The sequence below is a fragment of the Canis lupus genome, chromosome 23, assembly GCF_003254725.2.
Source record: "Canis lupus dingo isolate Sandy chromosome 23, ASM325472v2, whole genome shotgun sequence".
Classification (NCBI taxonomy): domain Eukaryota; kingdom Metazoa; phylum Chordata; class Mammalia; order Carnivora; family Canidae; genus Canis; species Canis lupus.
In genome coordinates, this window is record NC_064265.1 from 13019681 (window position 1) to 13035934 (window position 16254).

The window sequence follows — 16254 nt, forward strand, 5'->3', positions numbered from 1 at the left end:
CTTTTATATAATGTCTCCTATGTAATGACAGCACAGTGATCAAAATCAGTAAATTAACACGAATACAGTCCTATTCTCTAATCTGCAGACCTCACTAAAATTTGCCAATTGCTCTATTAATGTGTTCATAACAAAAGAAAAAGTTTCTGGCTCAGGATCCCTTAGGAGATGTATGCATGTGTATTCAAGCACAGAATAAAGGTCCCCAAATCTGCTCTTCTATCTTTCTTCTTCCTTCTCAACTTGAAAAAATGAAACTCTGATGCTGAAGCCCTCACGAGACTCCTTGACATTTTCAGATCTGGACTGAGATCCATTGGAGCTTGGGCACAGATTCTGAGCTACACTGGGGCTATTCATGATGCCTGGGGTCTCGCCCATAAAAAAGCATAACTTCAGTCCTCTGCAACCTACTGGGCATATTCAAGAATCTTTCACTGGTAAATATACACCTGAACCATTTTGTTATTCTTAAGATGAATCCCTTACATATTTCTTCAGAGCTGGTTTCTAGCAGATCTCTAATTTTTTTCCTGATTTTCATTGAGTCTCTGGTGTTTTTATGGCTTAGAGGGACAAAGCTCAAGGTGGAATTTCAGATGTGATGACAGGTTGAGATAGAAATTATCTGGGAGGATCAAGCAATATCCCTGAAGTTATGTTGTGTACAGTGTTACCTCCTACAGTCTCCCTGCCCTGTCCCACACTCCTACCCCATTTGACTGTCAATCCTCCCTTGCTTTTAGCTACTTTTTTTGATTGTTTTTATACTATCTTATATCCATATTAAAAACATATTCCTCCAATGATAGCAAACTTATGAATCCCTATTGTTCTCTACTTCTCTCCTCATTTTTAATTGAAGTATAGTTTAACCTATAATAAATTAGTTTCAGTTGTCCAACATAGTCATTCAGCATTTTGAATTTTATACATTATGAAATGCTCACCACAATAAATGTATTAAAATATTATTTTAGAAGATTTATTTATTTGAGAGAGCACGAGTGGAAGGGGCAGAGGGAGAGGAAGAGAGAATCTCAAGCAGACTCTATGCTGAGGTTGGAGCCTGATGATGTGGGGCTTGATCTCATGACTCTGAGATCATGACCTGGGCCAAAACCAAGAGTTGGAAGCTTAATTAATTGTGCCACCCAGGTGCCCCTAAGTGCATTATAATATTATTGACTGTATTCCCAGTGTTATACTTTTCCTCCCTGTGACCTATTTATTTTGTAAGTGGAAGTTTGTATCTTTTAATCCCCTTCACCCACCCTCATCCCCTCCCCTCCTTTTAACCATTTTTATCAAAGAACTTGGCTAAAGGTTGGAGGATAGAGCATGAAGCATCACAAAGATTATTTTGTTTTCTTGTCTTCTTTTAACTTTTAACCCTCTTAAAAAATATTTCATATAACAGCCCCTTGAATTCTAAAACATTGTGCAATCTCTGGCACATGGTGAGGGAAAAGATGAATTACTTTCTGCATCCAAAACATCATACTTGCCTGCAGTTAAAATGGAATTCCAGAATTTCAAGCTAGCAGAATAAGGAAATGTGATAACTGGGGGAGTGTCACCACAAAATACCTTTGTTTAGAATCACAGGGCTCTTGCAGTTGATAGCAGTTATAGAAGCCTGACTCCCACTGATAAAAACATAATGGTTATGTCTAAGGAGTGCCAGCCTGGGTTGATGGAAATCAGAATCTCATTAGAGTGACACTCTATCAGGATTTCCTTTAAATGTTCGATGGGCAGGGAGGCACAGATTACCCGCAGCATACTAAATATCCACTCACATTGTTCTGGCTTTAGACCTCTTTGCTTTCTGCCCCTTGCATCATTTTATTTCTTCCGCCCCTTTTCTGAATCAAAAATTAATTTGTGGCTTGTAGCATTTCATCTTCCATAGCATTTCATTGTATCTTCTGGGGAATATGTTGGCCTTGGAGCCTTTGTCTGTAAATGTTGCTCCTTAATGCTCTTTTCATCTCAAGCAAGGGAGCCACTGAACTGAAATCCAAAACTACTTCAGTATTCATCTGCCTACCATGTATGCATTTTGGACTCCTAGACCTGTCTCGGATGTTAATCTCTAAGATATAGTGGCCTGAAATGTTTCATTTAATTTCCATTTATGGAGAAGTTTGTAATTCAGATTAATAAAGTAACTTGGCCCTTTCGGCCAAGGCTTCTGTAGTTCTGATCTTGGGGACTACTGAATCCACTTGAATAGCTTGATGGAGGCAAATGATTGATGGGGGCAGGTAGGCATCTGTTCTCCCCAGTCTAGATGAGTGCCTCTGACTCTACTTGGAGAGACAGGCAGGATTTCACTCACAATTGGAAAAAGGCTGAACTACTTGAGGGTTGGGGCTTCAGGTGAGTTGCCAGTGTGGGAGAGAAATTGGACCTCTTGAGTAGTTTGGGATGCAGAGCACTCCGTCGGCAGCACTCCTGGCTCATTCCTTGCTTTTCGGTCTTGATCCAGGGAGCATGGTTCAAAGTCAGAGCAGACACCTATAACCAGACAAATACATTCTAGTGCCAGGTAAGAGCTGGATGCTGACAGCATGGTTGGTGCAAGGCATGTCAGGGAGAAACATGGGCATCAGAGCTGCCAGAGTGAGTGACAGTGGAACCTTGGGGATTTACAGTGGGTGACCCATGCATGCGCCTTTGGACATATATCAGGACAAGAGATGAAGAGATGTGTAATTGGAGAGAGGAGAAGCAGGGCAGAGTTTAGAGTGCTTCTCTTAACTTGTCCTTCCAATAACTTTTTCATTCTCTTAGAAGATTTGTGAGGCCTTTTATTTTGCTGGTCAGTAAGCCAGTTGCCCTGACCTTTCTGTTTTAGGGTTTGGCAAAAAAGGGTAAATAGGCGAGCCTGTCCTAAGGCCTTCATGGCCTCTCTAGCTGGTGGCCTCCTTCCTTCTGCTGTGCTGCGACAGCGATGCCTTCAGACCTCCAATGCTCTTTCCACTTTGTTGTCTCTCTCTCTTCCACCTTCTTTCCCGACACATTCTGCTTCTGCTGAGAACGTAACCCATGTCAGCAACCTTCCCTCATTTTGTGGGTGAGAGGCAAGATGGAAATATGAAGATTCCTCCAAAAATAGCATGTTGGAGAAAAAAAGGAAAAACTGGCTTTGTGGAATATTTCAGGTGGGTGGATTTTTGTTGTTGCTGTTGTTGCTACAACTATCCAACTGGAGATTTTGAGTGGCACATTCTCCTTAAAGAAAGCAGTCAGATGCTAACATCGTAGCTTTCCATCGTAAATGCAGACGTAGCTTCTGTTGTCTTCACATTTGTAAATATCAATCTTACTCTAGTTTGGAAAACGCTTTTAGGTTTGCCGAGCAGAGGAGGCATGAATTCCCTGTGTTGCAGGCAGAGGGACAGGTGCTGTCACCTGTCACTGGTTCTGGGCAGAGCCTCTTAGCCCTCGTCATGGGAACTGCAGTTCTCAGCACTCTCAGCAAGGCTGAACCGGAGGCCAAGGACAGATGAAAACAGTTTCACAGTCCAGTCTGAAAGCCCACAGTTAAATCTTCTGTTGCATTCTTTCTGCTTCTATTTGGTTTGGGGAACTAGGACATTTATAGTTGCTTTCCTTGTTCCCTGTGTCGTTCTGTCTACTATGGTGTGTCATGTGAGGAGCACAGCTGTGTGTCAAAAGGCCTGTCTTCGGGACTGGATTTACCATTTGTGAACCACCCTTCACCTTCCTGTTCTCTTCTGTTGTGTCATCCTCCGTGGTCTCCCTACTCGAGAGCGTTTGGGTGTACCCAGAGGGAAAGAAAACTTGTGGATCTCTGGCTACTTGAGTTGACAGTTGGTCAGCAGCCACGAGGTAATATTTGTTCCCAGCTGTCCTTTCATTTGTACGTCTTGGTCTGTTTTTGACCATCTTCCTACTTGAGACCTTTCTTGAGTCACTTTCTATAGGTGCGGCATATGTTCTCAACTGTCAAGCGCCATCAGTAGCAAATACACCATTATCCTCTCTGCTGCCAAGAAGGAAAGCCAATGAAACCTGACACACCGTTGACACTAGCACAAACTTGTTTCCCAGGCGTGGGAATGCAAAATGGGCATGTCTTAGAATTAAGGAAATATGGTCTAGACTTGTGTTTTGCTTTAGGACACAGTCTTTCAATAGAGTAATGTAGTCCATTTGTTTATGTCTTTAAACTGGTGTTTGTTTTTCTGGTAGGGTCCTTTATACTTTTTGTTTTTCTACTTCCATGTGGCTTTTCTTGTTTTCTCTTTATTTTGCTACATAAGTGGTACTTCCTTGACTCACTGTCTTTTAGTGTTTTGGGAAAAGTATGTATATAAATTCTAAGAATGTTACATTATGTTTTTGGTTGTGTTTTTTTTTTTAAGTTTTACTTCTTTTTTAAAAAAAATTTATTTATTCATGAGAGAGAGAGAGAGAGAGAGAGGCAGGTAGAGACACAGGCAGAGGGAGAAGCAGGCTCCATGCAGGAAGCCCGACGTGGGACTCAATCCCGGGACTCCAGGATCAGGCCCTGGGCCAAAGGCAGGAGCTAAACCGCTAAGCCACCCAGGGATTCCCTTAAGTTTTACTTCTTTATTTTAAAGACAGTGTGGTGGGGAGGAGGAAGAGAGGGACAAGTAGACTCCATGCCGAACACAGAGCCTGATTTGGGACTCAATCCCACGACCCTGAGATCATGACCCGAGTAAAAACGAAGAGTCAGATGCTTAATTGATCGAGTCCCCTGAGTGCCTCTATATTATGTTTATCATAAGCATTCTTTAACCTATATTTTTTTCTCTTTCTTTTTCTCATTTGTCTTGTTTCTTAAATTCAACATATGACTGAAATCATATGGTATTTGTCTTTCTCTGACTAATTTAGCATTATGCTCTCTAGCTCCTTCTGTATTTTTGCAAATGGCAAGATTTCATTCATTTTTATGGCTGAGTAATATTCCATTGTGTGTGATATAGACCACATCATCTTTATCCGTTCACCTTGGGATAGGCACTTGGGCTGCTTCCATCATTTGGATATTGTAAATAATGCTATAATAAACAGGCTTATTAACCTATAGTTTTCTAATAATCAAAGTCAAGAATGACCCTTCCTTTTGACTGTCTCCTTTAATGATGAAAACTCAGCATACTTTAATTTCCTGTTACTTTGATATGCTTCCCAACTTTTGATACTATAATATGGAGGCTATTGTTACTATTTTAATATTAACTTAATATTTAATGTGAGCATGATTAAATATCTTTAAAATAATTTTGATTTAATATTCAGTCATGTAACCATGTTTAGAAAAATTATGTCAGTTCATTACCAGGCCTGGGAGTGGGGTGAGTTGTGTGAGACACTCACCTTGAACACAAATTTAAGGGGTGCCAAAGTAATTAAGATGAATGATGCTTTCATGAAGTGTTTTTAAACCAAAAGTAATGCAGAAATTATCCAGGATGAATGAAATACCAAATTTTAAATTAAGACAAGGATTCAGCACAGTGAAGCAAGGGAGACCGAGTCTTGCAAGACTTTTTCTGTTAATTTTGGCTTTAAAAATATTGTGTGAAAATGTCATTTATCTTGATGACTGAGTGTCTTGGTGCCACTTTAAAATTTATACCCAGGAGGAGTATACTTTTTACTTCCCCTCACCCCAGCTCTGCATTTAATTGGGTAAAGTGCACACTGCCAGTCCCCCCCCCTCCTTTTTTTTTTTTTAAAGATTTTATTTATTTACTCGTGGGAGACACACAGAGAGAGAGAGGCAGAGACACAGGCAGAGGAAGAAGCAGGCTCCATGCAGGGAGCCTGATGTGGGTCTCCATCCCGGGACTCCAGGATCATGCCCTGGACTAAAGGCAGCACCAAACCGCTGAGCCACCTGGGCTGCCCTGCCAGTCCATTCATTCATTCATTCATTCATTCATTCATTCATTCATTTCCTGCCAGTCCTTTTAATGCATGACTTTTGCAGTCTTGAGTTCCTGATTCTGCTTCTTTTCTTCATAATTTGGTACATGTCCTCAAGTAGTTTCTTCCCACAGAAGGTGGAAACTTTTCTGAGCTCTCTTCCTCTGCTCTAGGAAAACATACAGTGTGTAGAGTTTAAGAGTCCGGACTCAAGAACCAGGCTGTCTCTGGTGTCTCTACCACCAACTGGCTATTTGCATCTTTATTTCTTTTTCTGTCAAATGGGCATAACAGTAAGACCTACCTCATGGGTTGTTTTAAGGAGTAGATGAGTTAACATATGTAAGTTGCATGCAGTATCCTTGGCACCTCCCAAAAGCTCAAACAATGTTGACTCATTTTAGTAGAGCAAAATAATTTGGCTGCAGACAGCATTATCCCTTGGCCCAAACCTATAGACTTTTATTTGCCTTCCTCTCTTCACCTGTTCACCTTCTGATATCTAGTGTTTTGTAGCAAAATCTAAAATTAGTTTGTTTTCCTTTAAGGCAAGTCTAACTTTTCTGCCTTAAATGATTGGAAAGATATTCTCTTAATTTTGTTATTTAAAAACATTGCCAAACTCTATGAGCTAGGCATTCATTATATTCTACTTTCATATGAATTTGAAATTTCAGCAATGGAAAGCCTGAAAAAAGATTGCCAAGCTGTGTCTAGATGTGTCTTTTCCCATTGTCTTTGCTGGAATGTGGTGGACTCTATCAGCAGCATGCACAGCTCTTCCACTTGGGCTATTTCTTCTGTCATTATTTGTTGTTTCTGTTCCATTGACCTCATCTTTGTCCATCAGGGTCTCTTGAATCTCTGTTGTACATCTTCTGCATTCTCAGAGAGAGAGAGAGAGAGAGAGAGAGAGAGAGAGCGCACGCACACAAGCCAGGAGAGGGGAGAGTATTTTTAGCAAACTCCCCACTGAGCGTGGAGCCTGATGCAGGGCTTGATACCACCACACGGAGATCATGACCTGTGCCAGAGTCAAGAGTTGGATGCTTAACTGACTGAGCCACCCAGGCACCCCTTTTGCATTTTCTTCTGTCTTACTGTTGTCTTTGTGTTCTTTACAACTCTACCTTGGCAGAACTTCCCTATCTTTAAATACTGTTTACTTGAGTTTCTACAGTGCTGATTCCTTTTCCTGTTTTCAGTGTTAATTTTAACTCTACTAATGCTGATTCACTTTCCTCATGATAATTCTTTGATGTATTTATTTCCTTTTTCACCTCTGTTTTTCTCTCCATATTTCTGTTCTTGTTTCATAGAGGCTGCTTTACTTTGTGCTGTGCTGATGATATACCTTTCTTGATGTTTTCTGTGCTATCTTACTTTAGAAATATCAGAGATGTATAGTTCTTATAAGCCTTCTGAGGATTCCATTTTGTTTCCCAAACTCTATACAATCCTTCTCATTTACTGTTAGAATTGTTCTTCCTTATCCTCAAATGAGGCAGGCCTATGCAGACTTTCAAACTAAGTGATCATTTATGAGAGCACCTGGATTGGTCTAGCATGGTCTTCTTTCTAGTCCTCACTCACTGGTTCTTTGATAGGCTCAATCCTTAGAGTATACAGAGAACTACATTCCCCAGCATGCATTGCTACCTTCCCTCTTCCTGTCCTGGCCTGTCTGTTGCTGATTGTGATCTGTCATTGCCTAGGGACTCTACACCTGCCTCATTATCTCCCAGATTATCATCTCTAAATGATGGTGGTATAGAGGGGAGGGAGGGACAGGGTTGAAGTGTGGGAGTCATGGAGGAAGCATGTCTTGATTGCCTAGGCAAGCAGATCTCTCTTTTTTTTTTTTCTTAGTGCTTTTTAAGCTTTCCTAATTATTCTAGAGGAAATTTACTACTTGTGTTTTATGTGTGTGTGTGTGTGTGTGTTTTTAAGTAATACTCCTGTACTGATGAGATAGCTGTCTAGTATTTAAGATCTGAATCCAACTCTCAGTCCCCAAGAAGTTGTTGGTCAGCAGGACAGGTGTATGAAGTCTCCTTCTGCCTTTCTCAGGGCAGATTCTGATGTCTTAAAGCTTGAGTTGGTTTTTCTTATTCCAGCCCCATCTGCCTTATCATTTATAGGATTCCTCCCAAGTCTGGTCTTAAGCTGATCTTTCAGCCTTTGGTTCTTAGTATTGTGAGTTTTCACCTTTTTGAAAAATGACATCAAGAACTGATAACATAGATGCCATTTTGCCATTAAAAAATTCGGTAAAGCACACATATTAAAACATTTACTGTCTTAACCATTTTTAAGTATATAGCCCAGTAGAGTGTTGAGGACATCCATATTGTTGTGTAACCCACCTCTAGAACTCTATCTGGTGAAATAAACTCCATACCCATTAAACATTAGCTTCCCACGCCCCCCAGCCCCTTGCAACCACCATCCATTCTGATTTCTGTCTCCCTTTTAGCCATTTCTTAGTTCTTAACTTTTAGGAGGTTGTAAAATGCAGGTTCCTTTTGAAATTTACTGTCTATGAAAATTGTAATATTCATTCATTTTGGCACAGATTTATTGAGTGCATACTCTTTGCCAGGCCATATTCTAGTTTCTGGACATTAAGCCATGAGCAAGGGCAGTATTGTCTTTGCTATCAGGAGCAGATCTTCTAGGGAGGACAGAAACACAATAGACCAACACATGAACAGGGTGAGTTCAGATAGCGCTGAGTGCTGTGAAGACCATAAACTGACTGATGGGACCGAGAGCGCCTTTGTGGCAATGCCTTGGCTGAGGAGGTCCCAGGGGGCTTCTCTGAACAAGTGATATTTGAGGCAACCCCTGGATTTATGCAGGAGACCTCTCCCCCACGCAGAAGAACTGGAGGGGTGGCATTCTGAGCAGAAGGAACGGCACGTGTGAAGCAGGACTTGGATGTCCTGTAACACGTGTGTAACAAACTTGGATCGCTTGAAGAATGGAAAAACTACCAGCGTGACTTGAGCACAGTGAGCAGTGAGGAGAAGGGGAAGTAAGACCAGGAAGTCATGCAAGCCAGGCAGTTATATTGTATTCCAACTGTTGTGAGAAGCCACTTGAGACTTTTCAGCCACAGCTATGTGATCTAACACTTTTTTTGTGTTTTTTCTTTCTTTCTTTTTTAAGATTATTTGTTTGTAATGGGTACCTGGGTGGCTCAGTGGTTGAGCATTTGCCTTTGGCTCAGGGCATGATCCCAGGGACCTGGGATGAGTACTGCATCACGCTCCCCCACAGGGAGCCTGCTTCTCCCTCTGCCTGTGTCTCTGCCTCTCTCTCTCTGTCTCTCATGAATAAATAAAATGTTTTTTTAAAGAAAGATTATTTATTTATTTGAACGAAATGGAGGTGGAGGGGAGAGGGTACAGAGAGAGAGGGAGAAGCAGACTCCCCACTGAGCAGAGAGCCTGATGTGGGCTCAGTCTCAGGATCCTGAGGTCATGACCTGAGCTGAAGGCAGACACTTAACCAACTGAACCACCCAGATGTCTGAACACCTGATGTTTTTTTAAAAAAATTTCTGCCTGAAAATATGCTTATATTGAGAGTACCATACACACTGACACATTGACATACACAGCTTTTTCCTCTGCCTCTGTTATTTTGTTTCCATCAACCAGAGTCTCCCATGGTGCCAAAATTCTGGGATACTTGTAGATTTTTCTTTGAGTAACAATAATGAAAAGGCTAATGGAGGGACACCTGGGTGGTTCAGTGGTTGAGCATCTGCCGTTGACTCAGGGTGTGATCCCGGAGTCCTGGGATCGAGTCCCTCATCGGGCTTCCTGCATGGAGCCTGCTTCTCCCTCTGCCTATGTCTCTCCCTCTTCCTCTCTGTGTTTCTCATAAATAAATAAAATTTTTAAAAATCTTTAAAAAAAAAAGAAAAGGCTTAATGGATATGACTACCTTACTGATGGAACTTTAGAGACCCTGCAAGGTTGAGTTCCAGTTCATGTAAGGCCGTATCCACTACAGCCTCCCTTTTTTTCATCCTTTATTCCTGCTTTTAGATGGAGAACCGAGTCTGGGGTGGGGGGCAATTGAGTTTGTTATTCTAATGGTGGAATTGGTAAAGGAATTCCTTGTGATTACTCCTGTCCCCACTAGTGAACATATATAGATATTCCATAATAATACCTGACTCCTAAATAAAGAGTATTAGAGTTAAAAAAAAAAAAAAAAAGTATTTTCCCTAAGGGTTGAGGGATGATTAGAAACATGCTTTTGGTTTATCAGACTGGTGTTTATAAAAATTTTTCTTGCTAGAATGGAATGAGCACCTGTCTTTAGTGATGGGGCTTCCTGACTTTTCCCACAGCAGCCATATCTCCTGGCAGAGGTGGGGGCTACGTGGTGCAGGCAACTTTTCAGAATTGTGATCATAACGTCAACTGTAATTTATACCACAGTTTGAGGGGCACCGGGTGGCTCAGTCAGTTGGGCGTCTCCCTTCAGCTCAGGTCGTGATCTTGGGGTCCCAGGATCGAGTCCCAAGTTGGGCTCCCTGCTCCATGGGGAGTCTGCTTCTCCCTCTCCCTCTGTCCCTTCTTCTCGCTTGTGCTTTCTCTCTTTCTCTCTCTCTCTCTCTCTCTCCCCCAAATAAATAAATAAAATCTAAAAAAAAAAATCCCAAAAGTCACAATTTGAGCACCCCATTGTTGATAAAATTTGACTTATAATGTTTTAATTATATTTTCATTTTTTTATTTCATTAATTTTATTTATATTTTCATATAAATATTTTTTCTTTAAAAAACTTAAGAAAAACACTTAAGAAAATCTGGCTTTGGTGAATGCGATCTTTTTTTTTTTTTTTTTTTTTTTTTTTTTTTTTTTTTTTTTGATGGTGGGGGCGATGTCCAAGGATGGGGAAAGAAATAGCCCATAATGATTCTGACTGCCATTACACAGAAACTAGTTTATAAATAGATCCATGTCTACACTTGGGAATCTCATTCAGAACAAGCCCACTTAGGTTTACCACCATCCACTTCAAACTGGGCCCATTTCAGGTCCATCTCCATATATAGTGAGGCACAAATATTTCTTGAGCTGTAAATGTTTAAATTGGAAAATACTTGGCATCATTCTAGGTCTTTATTGCAGAGAACATCCTGGGATGGCACGGGCCCAAGTCACATTCCACAGAGCAGCTGAAAAATGGGACACTTGGCTCTTTGCCATCAGCCAGTGCCAACATAACCTGGGCGATTTTACCAAACTCCACTGAAGATGAGCAAAGCTTGCAGCCCGAGCCAGAGGTAAGCGAGCCGTTAGTTCTCTCTTAGCACTTGTGTGGCTTGTGTTCTCGCTTGTTCAGAAATGTAGTGATCATATTTGTAACTTGCTCATCTCTTTGTTTTAAGAAGAGACAAATTATAAAATGGAAGCATTGCCTGGAGAGAGACAAAATCAGCTCTGTGCACGCCTGGCACTTCTGTTCTTGTGTCTGGCAGCTGCCGTGGGGGAAATGTGATCCTACCAATGAGGAAGCTCCTATTTTCATTGAAATGGGAGTCATTTTAACTTCAAGTGGGAGAAATTCAAATGCACCCATTAAAATGATGCCTGTTGACATGATGGGAGCAGTTACAATATATTATGTCGCTCCCCTGAATAATGGCTTCTTCATGTGGTTCGTGCTAACATCAGCTCCCGCCTCACATGCTCGACCCCTGCATGCTCCAGAACCAGGCCAGCGTCCCCCGGGCAGTGGCTGAGACTCCTGGGCGTCCCCTCCGGCCGCAGGGGCAGCTGCCCCGCCTCGGCAGGCTCCGCGGACTGTCCTCTGCCCACACGACTCTCCCGACTGACCGTGCTTCCAAGTGGCAGCTCGAAGGAAGCCAAAAGCTGCGTTTCCTTTTGTTGATTTTACTTTGTGCCTCGAGGGAACTTGTTTTCCATTTTTCTTTGGATGCGCACAGTCTATCGACATGCCCTTGTGAACGGGGCTGGGAGGTACCCAAAGACGTGTTAAAGGTTGTACTTAATGCTGACTAAAGTCACTTAGCCTGAGAAATGTAGGGCCCTCGTGAAATAAATCTGTTGAGGATGGTTGAGAGCCCCAAGGCAGCTTCTTGGATCAAACGGTCGTGGTCATCGATTGAAAATGTTTTCCAAGCTTCCCATGATGATATTCTGGAACAGGAGCTCAGTAGCGTGGCTCCTCTGAGACAGCATCAGCCTGCCTACAGATATTTCTTGGCATCTATAAGGTGTCTTCGCAGGGTATGAAACGAACAAAGGATGTTGAGATTCTCCGAGGCACTTTCCTTTACCTGTACCAGGAGTTTCAGGTTGAAAACACTTGGTAGCTGATACGTAAGGTCAACTGGGAAGTAAGTTGGCAATGGTGGGAGCCCTGCCGTCCTACTGTTCTTCTGAGAGCCTTGGGTGAGGTGGCAGTTCAGGCTGCTGAAAGGTTGAAAACTATACTGTCCATCATTTCCCTGGCAAAGAACCTGTGGGGGTTCATGTCATTATAAATATATTTAAAGTCTTGCTCTAGGAAAAAGTTAAGGATAGGGAAGGAAGTTATTAGGTCTTTGGTAACAATTTTTCAGGGCCTCCTTCCCAGCAGCATTCTTGGGCAAAACCTAACAGCCATAACCTAATAAGCATACTTATTAGGGCTGGTGGTCTTCCTCATTCTGTGACTCCTCCTTCCTGTTTCTTCTGCTTTTCCCTGAGAGTGCTTTCTATAACAAAGAAGCTTGAGAGGCCAGATCTGTCCTTTTTTTTTTTTTTTTTTTTTTAAAGGTTTTTTATTTACTCATGAGAGACACAGAGAGAGGGGCAGAGACACAGGCAGAGGGAGAAGCAGGCTCCCTGAGGGGAACCCGGTGTGGGACTCAATCCCAGAACCCTGGGATCATGATCTGAGCCGAAGGCAAACAAACGCTCAACCACTGAGCCACCCAGGCGTCCCCAGGTCTGTCCTTTTTACTTAAAATTGCTGCCCCGCTCCCCACTCCCCGCCCCCCTCCCAGGCCTGACCAGTCACCAGCATCAGCAGAAGAGTATATAATTGTTCACGAGAAGTAACTAGCTCCCAAGTTCAACTTTTTAAAAATACTTTGAAGGGGAAGAACGAGGGAGACCATTTTTCCCCCTATGTTAGGAACACCATTAGTTTCTAGTTGTATTACCTTTGTTCTGGTCAGAGAAGTGTCATGTATTGGTGGGTTAAGTCCTTGCTCGAGGCAGTGAGGACTTATGGGGCATGATGATGTTTTGATGGTTTTCTGAGAAGGGAGAGTTCGAGACTCCTTTCATTTTTTTTTCCAGGGACAGCTCTGGTAGATGATTCTCACAACCCTCACAACTAAGGTTGGTTGGATACTATTTTTGCTGTAGGACATTGTGCTTTGTCACTTTTTCTTTTCTTTTTACTTTTCTCTTGTTTTCTTTTTCTTCTCTCTCTCTCTTTTGTCTGAAGGATGGAAGAAGCTAGCAATATTGACCCAATAGCTTTCCTGTCAGGAAAAGGAAAATGTTTTCATTGCCCCCTTTTTGTACGATTTGGAGAAATGACCCAAGAAGGAATGAAGTGAGATTATGAGAAGCTGAAAATTTCTTATGAGAATGTTCCTTAACCCTTTGATATAGAGAATAGAGTTATTATGGAAATGATCACCAGGGAAACTCAGGATTGTGGTTACTGTGGTACTTTGAGTAAACCATTTTTTTCTGGGTTGTTGCTTTGATTGTGTTAAGTCTTTAGAGGCAATAATTAGGGTATAAAAGGTGTACCTTGCTCCCATGGATGAGTGTTTTATTTATTTAAAAATATAGGGGGATCCCTGGGTGGCTGGGGATCCCTGGGTGGCTCAGTGGTTAAGCGCCTGCCTTCAGCCCAGGGCGTGATCCTGGAGTCCCGGGATCGAGTCCCACATCAGGCTCCCTGCATGGAGCCTGCTTCTCCCTCTGCCTGTGTCTCTGCCTCTCTCTCTCTCTCTGTGTCTCTCATGAATAAATAAATAAAATCTTTAAAAAAAAATAAAATAAAAAGATTTAAAAAAAAAGATTTTATTTATTTGTTCATGAGAGACACACAGAGGCAGAGGGAGAAACAGGCTTCTCGCAAGGAGCACAATGTAGAACTCAATCCCAGGATCCCGGGGTCAAACTCTGAGGCAAGGCAGACGCTCAACCACTGAGCCACCCAGGTGCCCCTGGATGTGTGTTTTAATACCACCAACTAGTTAACTCAATCCAGTTCACTGGACACAGACCAGGGGTCCTGCAATTCAATTCAACTCCAACATTGTCTACCTGTGGAGAGCTTCAGATCCTGCAGATTAAGGGCTCAGCCCCGCAAGACTGTCTTGTCCCCCCCACCCCCGCCCCACCTTCAGCCAATCACAAGTCCAGGCCACCTGTGCTTCTGACCAACTGGCTATAGATCAGAGGTTCTCACATCCCTCTCCGTGGGTTTGAATAATTTGTCAGAGTGGCTCACAGAACTCAGAGAAACATTTACCAGTTTATTATAAAAGCTTATAATTCAGGAACAGATGGAAGAGATGCATGGGGAAGGTGTGGGAGCTTCTGTGCCGTCCCCAGAACCTCCCTTCCAGCACCTCCACATGTTCACCCACCTGGAAGCTCTGTCAACCCTGTTGTTTTGGGGTTTTATGGAAGCTTCATTCCATGGGCGTGATTAAATCTTTGGTGATGGAACTCAACCTCCAGCCCTTCTCCCCTCCTTGGAAGTCATGGAGTGGGACTTTCAGTCCCATCCCTCCAATCCCTGGGTTAGTGCCACTGGAGACAGTCACCATCCTTAGGTAACCTAGGGGCTTCCAGAGGTCACTCATCAACATAAAAGACACCTTTATCTTTCTTTCTCATCCCTTCAGGAATTCCAAGAGTTTGTGCCAGGAGCTTTGTGCCAGGAATGGGGACAAAACCAAATACCTATTTCTTGTTAGAAATCTCAGTGTCACACTCCCCTCCCCTAGTTGTGGCTTTACTGTAAAACATCTTATAGATACCTGGAAAATTAATGCATTTTCAAGCTTCGTCTGTTTAATTCCCAGCTGAATAAAACTCAAAGACCAGTGTGTATTTAATACATGAGTTAGAGTAGAACTGTGGTTGGCTCTATTATCAAATGCAGTGATCTTAAAATTTTATTCTGCTGGGGCTAGAACTAAGTACATGTGAAAATGAAATATTCTTCCATAATGAAATGAGTTAGGATCTTGGTTTTACCCATTAGCAGAACAATTTTTCAACTCTCTCAGCACTGTTTGAAATTTAAATTTAAACAGACAAGGAGTTTTGTTGTGCTGTCTTGGGGGAAGAATGCTTTGTAACAGGACGGGGAGAACTGTGATGGGGAGATACTGGGATTGGCTCTCTTAACCTTCATTCCACCCTCCTGATGGGAACCCTAACAACTACATGTCCCCAAATTTCTTACAGTTGGATTTTTGAGTGCATGACAGGTCTCATAAACGCATTTGTGTGAGATTGGGAGCCTAAGCTGAGACCAAGTTTCTTTTGCTGGGGCTGCTGGTGGGCAAGGTCATGAGGATGTGGGTGTTCCGAGGCCGCTGCGGGGGCCATGTGCATTGTCCTGGGGCCTCAGGCCCACCTGCATGGGCCTGACAAGCTGCAGGACTGGCAGCAGCAGCCACTTCCCGGCATGGGGCTTGTGTCTCTACAGTGGTGTGTCCTTGAAATAAAGAAGGAGAACTTTGCTTTCCCCACACCTTTCAGAGATGATGTCAGCACCTAATTCCCATATCCAGTCCCTTTCTGATTGAAATACCTAGTGTGGTTTCTGTTTCCTGCTGTGGATCAAGACTGGTTGTGCTATTGGAATCGGAAAAGCCAAGGGCGACATGTAGACAGTCACGAATTATGACCATCTATACCTACCTTTCTGGAGGGACCAAACCTTAATAGTTTTAAAAGTCAGTTTTATTGAGGTATAATTCATGAATAATAAAAGTCATCCTTTTAAAACACAATTTTATCACTTTTAAGTGAGTTAAAATACAGACTAATTCTGTCACTTTCCAAAATTCCTTTGTGTTCCTTTATAGTTAAGCCCCTCCCCCTATCCCATGGCAGTCCTTATCTGATTTCTGTCTATTGTAGCTTTGCCTTTTCTGGAATGCCATTTATATGAAATCATACAGTATGTAGCCTTTTGAGTTGGACTTCTTTTTTTTTTTAGATTTTTATTTATTTTTTCATGAGAGACACAGAGAGAGGCAGAGACACAGGCAGAGGGAGAAGCAGGCTCCATGTGGGGAGTCC

At 42.4% G+C, this 16254-nt stretch overlaps 1 protein-coding gene across 3 annotated transcripts in view; it reads left to right on the forward strand.

Annotated features, from left to right (window-relative positions):
* OSBPL10 (oxysterol binding protein like 10) overlaps positions 1 to 16254 on the forward strand; it is a 296485-nt gene that overhangs the window by 224270 nt on the left and 55961 nt on the right. For all 3 annotated transcript variants that reach the window (XM_025461091.3, XM_049100041.1, XM_049100042.1), the window contains one exon: positions 11089 to 11243. In XM_025461091.3, the coding sequence (XP_025316876.1) occupies positions 11089 to 11243 (155 nt within the window). The remainder of the gene's footprint in view (positions 1 to 11088; positions 11244 to 16254) is intronic.